The 6,250-nt window shown below is 37.4% G+C and overlaps 1 protein-coding gene across 1 annotated transcript in view; it reads left to right on the forward strand.

Moving 5' to 3' along the window:
- Positions 1–5,684, forward strand: part of LOC311294286 (carboxyl-terminal PDZ ligand of neuronal nitric oxide synthase protein) — a 47,690-nt gene extending 42,006 nt beyond the window's left edge. The window contains exon 11 of the mRNA XM_084415085.1: positions 3,071–5,684. Within this exon, the coding sequence (XP_084271211.1) occupies positions 3,071–3,599 (529 nt within the window). The 3' untranslated portion in view covers positions 3,600–5,684. The remainder of the gene's footprint in view (positions 1–3,070) is intronic.
- The last annotated feature ends 566 nt before the right edge of the window (positions 5,685–6,250 follow it).

Here is a 6,250-nt window from a genome sequence, read left to right on the forward strand (position 1 = left end):
TAAGGTTATATTGTTAGACTTCCTAAATGGCTAGTGCGACATTTCATCACAATTCTACAAGAGTCACCGCTATTCAAGATCTGATATTCACAAGATTTATCAGGGCTCTTAACATTTACAAACACACACTCACACACATATATAACAGTACTGTACATGTACACTGAAAGTAGAGGCATACGTTATGGAAAAATATTGAAAATGAAATGACTTGGCTTTGGACACCCACAGGAAGATGAGTCAATGTGAGGACCCTGAGATGAGGAGATGAGTGCTCTCTGGAAAGATGTGGGGGAGGAGATGTGACAGCGCTTGGTCGGGGGCTAGACAGGATTGCTGATGTGATCGTATGCTAATTAGGGGAAGGAGAGAAAGTGGAAAAGAAACAAAAAAATCTTACACTAGCAGCCAAGGTCCAAGATCAAATGGCAGTAGCTTTGCTTGTGAACTTACACTGAATATGTTGGATTGTATGTGTATTTATTAGTCTACCATTGTACTATTGTTCATACGTAGGATTAGGGATTTGAACACCTTGTGTTGCTGATTGAGGGAAAGTATATTATTATTTACACAAACAGATGAAAAAAATCCCATAGACTTACAATGAAGGCTGCTCCCAAATTGTATCTAGGGAGCCAAACATCATAGAGACTTGGGGGTGGGCTCTTTAAACTTGAAACAATAACCAATCACTGACCAGCCACCTAGCAACTGCATAGCAACACATCAAAAACCACTCCATACACATTAGAAACTGCATAGCAAAACCCTGACAACCACCCACGAGCACTGTGGCGACTTTTGCATTTAAAATGTTTAAATCTAACTTAAGTAGCCTGCTGTTAGAGTATCTGTTTTATTTATTTATTTATGTTTTTGCATATCATATGATTTTGGTTGCTTTTGCATGTGTTTAATAAGTATGAGTGAGAGAAAGAGACAGATAGTCTTATGTTGTGCTTTCTCTGTCCTATGCTGAGTGACTGCATTGCAGTTATTTTTAGTAGAGCCATCAATACAAGAACCTGCAGCTCTGTCTCCCATTTTCTCTCTCTCTCCCTCTCTTTCTCTACTTAATTTACCCAGCAGGGGAACTGTGGGACAGAGATAAGTGCACACACACACACACACACACACACACACACACACATGCAGAATGTAGACTGTGTCTTAAAGAATTGTGTATGAGCTCTTATTGATGATTCAGCATTGTACACTACACAAGCCAAGCCCATCTCCCCACTGTGATTTCCCTAACTGTGCATTTCAAAATCAATGATCAATTAAAATCAATATTGTTTTGTTTGGCTGTGGGTGTCACACGTCACATAGTAGCTATGGGGATTCGCTATCTTTTACTTAAAAGATTTGTTCACTTATTTGTTCAGCAAAGTCACTTAACATTTACATTTGCATGATCTTACTGCATTAATAAGAGATTCTAGAAAGCGTCAGGTATTTAAGAATCTTAAACGGTTTACCCACAATTGATAAGCATATCTATAAAAAAAAAAAAATTATATTGCCCTCTACTTTCTGGTCATGACATTTATCAAGCTATAGAAAAAAAGACAACAAATGTTTATATATATATATATTATAACAGAGGTCTAGGGGCTATGTAACTACCATATACGTTTCAAAACAGTCAATCCAGAGACAGATGCACACAGCCTGCATAAAGTAGCTTTGCCTTTTCACGAGCCGTTGTGACTTCCGTAAAAATGTGACGTCAGAACTACTCAGTCGCCGCCTTCAGTCTCACCCCGAGTACTGCCGGTGAGCATTTCACAACAAGTGACTGCTTCGTCAATCAGGCACAGCCCAATGCTGGTTTTTCAAAGAAGCTACTCATCAATGATGCAGTCCCTACAGTTCATAGTTTTACAAGTTTACCTTGGGCGTCAATTGCAGCATATGTTCTCGCGTTATGTGGGCATCCTTGCAGAAAAAAGTAACATTGTAAAAGAAATTATAGCACATCAACTTACTGTATCAGTAGGAAAGCAATAGTTATAGCTTACTACATTCGGTGTCTTTCTGCTAACGTTACATAAGCAGTTAAGTGTTTCAAAATCAGTCTATAACTAGCTATTAACATACATATTTTGGAGATTTAAATCGAATTTGACAAAAAAGTCTGAGTTTGTTTACAGACAGTTTAAAGCGTTTACGTTAAATCTGCGTGCAGCATTGATGTAATGGTAATTATAATACTCTTACAATAACGCCGAAAGTAAGGAGGTGGTTGTTTGTCTCCTGTCATCGCCGATTCAGGATCTGAGTCCGGCTCGAACATATAAGGCCGGATAACATTTCCCTCAGCAATGTCCATCATTGCAGGTGTTTTATTTACCTTACTAGTGAGCATCACCAAGCCACAGCAGGCTACAGCACACATGAACCTAGTTACCTGTGGTTGGCCTGGCCGTGCGTCACTCAGAAAACAACAGGCCAATCAGAAGAGAGGCTCATGAATATTAATTAGACAGGCCAAAATCGACCTGTTCTTAGCAGAGCTCCTGAGAAAGGAGCTGTAAAAATATATTGGGATGGTTTTTGGTACTTATACCGCAAATATATGTTCTTAAGGACATCAAAACCTAAAATAAAACTTCAGAAAGGTGTACAATATGGGACCTTTAATTAACTTAATTTGCCAAAGTTACATTTCTAATTTTTGTTTTAATTTGGTTTAAATAAGTTTTTGATCTATATTTATATATTTTTTATTTTATTTCACCTCTATTGTAATTAACAAAAGCTAGTTTTAATAGTTTTAATTAGCAAATAACATCACTTTTAATATTTTTTTTACAATTCCTCCACTTGTCGAAATGAACTAGGAACACGTTCAATCAAGCAGATTGAATGAAAACAATTCTTTCATGTAAAATATTTGTTAAAAAGCACATATTTGTTTTCAAATTGGACTGCGTCATTGTGCTTAGTTAGGACAAATATACTACAACACTTTTATGGTATTCTGTGTCAGTAATTTTATGCAAAAATTTTACCCAGACAAGCCGACTGACCTACAAAATTTGCTTTCTTTTTGTGTCCGCAGGTATAAACAAACCATCCCTAAACTGGACCCACCTCCTCAGCCCCTGAACCGCAAGCGGTCGAACAGGACTCTCTCTCCGGGTGTAGAGGCGGAGTCAAGATCTTCAGCTGTAGCCACACCTGTAAATGGGAACGCATTCACAAACGTGAGCGGCAGCTCCTCGTTTCCTGACATCACGCTATGTTCCGTTTCTCCGGGGGATTTCTATTCTCACACCAACGGCAACAGCGTGTCATGTTCAGCCAGTGAGGATTCTGGCGTGCGCTCCAATGACAAATCCCTTGTATCCCCCCAATCCAGAGACGACCCCTCTGATGACCAGAGCTCTGCGTTCATCTCCACGTCCAGTACCTGCAGCAGCTTACCTGAGGATCATCCAGCTGTGAATGGTGGGACCACACCGCTGGGCTATGAGCAAACCATCCCATTCTCTTCACCTATGAATGACACCTGCCTTCATATAAGCCTGAGTGAAGATGAGTTTCTGGAGGACGGCACCTATAATGTCACCACCCCATGCAGGAGTTAGAGTCTCACACCAAATCCGAGGGAAATCACAATAATAATGACTTCACAGTGTTGAGAAACTCAAAAACAAAATGAAGAAAGGTGGATATTTTTTGTCAGCTGAACTGTGTGATATTAGCCACATGCTCACACTGTTCTCACACTGCATACTATTTCACACCGTTTTTTTTTTTTACTCCTTGTTTTGATCAATGACTCCTCTTTTGTATCCTAATATCACATTTTTCTTTACCTACAATGCCCTAAAATGATTTTATCTATAAGATTTGCTGAAAGAAGATTTAGTATGATACAGAGTAGACTACTATTGACAGATGGATAGTGTATTTTTTAGACTGAAAATAAATAGTTATTTTTAGCCAATAAACGAGCAATGAATGAAGTGCATTGGAACTGTTTCTGTTAGTGCTGCCAATTTGTGTGCGTGTTTTTTTAATATTATAAGTTCAGGTCCAATGTTTTTTTGCGCAAATTGATTTATATATTGTTTGGATGTTATTTGGATGTTTACGAGCAGTTATGTAGCAAAGAAACTCAGAAGTATGTTACATAAGGCTGGTTGCTGGTGAAAAATAATTAAGGAACATGTAGAAATATGAAGAAATTGAGGTGGAAAAATGTATTTTGTAACAGGAATTCACAAACGGCGTATTTTGTTTCATGTTTCAAGATGTGTTAATGAATAACTACAGTAAGACAGCTTGAGTGATAGATGACTGCAGACAAAAAAAAAGGACACGGTTATGTCTAGACATCTTGAAGGGCTGAACCTCCTCTCTGATTCTGAGGCTTCACCAATCAAGGTAAAATGAAGGACCATCATTATCACTTTTTGCAGGTGGAAAGGCTGCAAAGAAAAAACAAAGGGAAAGAATGTCATACTGTTTTCCTTATGAGACCTTCTTTAATAAACCACTAGATCATCTGCTTGGGAACTTAAAAACAAAACTGAAGCTTAGTAAAGCAAGTGTTTCTGATCATTCCCACGTGTCTGAGTCAGTTCAACTCTGAATGCTTTTTTCTTATTATTGAAACTGTATCTCATCTAATTCAAATAGAAAAAGTACAATAAATATATATGGACTCCAGATAATGGTTAGCTTTATTTTATACAGACTGGAACACTCAAGACTTCTATGACCTAAAACTGTGAAATAAGTGTGCCACTTAGTGAAAAACAAACTGTTTTTTATTGTTTCATAATGAGACACGCAGCGCACAGAGCCGTGGATCACACAAAACTATAATGTATCAGGGTGAATGATAATGAAAAGAGGCAAGATTAGAGGAAGGTTGGACAGAAGGATGAACAGGAGGGATTCATGTCATTGTGAAAGCAATGGTGAGCAGGTGCTTTTTGCTGATATGGGTTAGCATGACACCTCGAGAAGAGAGGGGAGGGGAAGAGAAAGGGAAAATATGTTAGTACAGGAGATGGAAAAGAGAAAATAAATGGTGTTTTTAAATGTATTGTTCAGATAAATACATTGTTGTTGTTATGGCAGAAAAAGAGATGAATGAATAAACTGGCAATTTTGTTTCTGGACCAAAATGTAAATCTTCATTTATTTGTAATTTTTGCTAAATTAGTGTAAAATAAGTTCAAAATAAGGTTTCTTTTTTAAAATATGTATGTGTAAAATATTTTACACAGACCAAAACTTGACTAATCTGAGAATTAGGATATTTAATATTACTAAATAATCCTGTGCAAAGCAAAGCTGTCCGAAGCAAATGTGTGTGGATCATTTTACTCCTCGCTGACAGCAGGGGGGTTTTCTATCAGTATTCATCATTTTTCAACAATGTGATATTCTGGCCATTAACTCTTCTCACATTCATGTTTGACATAAGGGTTGACCTTTTTTTCTTTCTTACTGTCTATCAATCTGGTCCAACAGACAAGTGGCTAATTGATGAGCTCAAGACATTTAAGCCAATATTTCAGATAATGCATGATTTATCAAGTATTTGGATCCTAGCAGCTTCCACCATTTTACTCTTTAAAAACATGATCTTAGGCTGTATCTAGGTTGTTGTTTTTTTCAGAAATGAGAAATGAAAAAATAAGAAAATAAAATCTGTCTCATGGTATAGGCTGTGGGTTTCTCCCTCTTTCCCATTCCACTTACAGCAGAGAGAAGGGAATCACTTTTGGACAGGATACTTACTTCACAAGGAGCACAGGATATTCCTCTTACTTCATCCTCTTTGAGAGAGTAAGTGGGCAGAGAGAATGATAATAAAGGATAAATGCATGAAGGAGAGGTAGACTCTTCAGTCCAGTCGATATTTAAGATCATGTGAGCCTCTCACTATTGCAATTATATACAATTGTGGGCCCATGACTGCTGCACTATACGGATACTCTAGTCTAGATTCTCTCACTTAACCAAATGGCTGCACTCAGGATATTTCCTGAAAGAGAATATTTTACTACAAGTATTTATATTGTATTTAATCTGTAATCTAGATTAATCTTTCAGACATTTTACAATACCTGAGAAAATAACCAAATACAATGGATAGAATTATGTTTTAAAGATTGCAAATGAAGTGTTGCTTTTAGTTTTTTGCCACCCACTGATAATTCACACTCCTTGCTCACCCAGAAACCTTTGAGGAACAAATTATGGTACTACGACAATCAAC

Source organism: Rutilus rutilus (genome assembly GCF_951802725.1).
Source record: "Rutilus rutilus genome assembly, chromosome: 7".
Lineage (NCBI taxonomy): Eukaryota > Metazoa > Chordata > Actinopteri > Cypriniformes > Leuciscidae > Rutilus > Rutilus rutilus.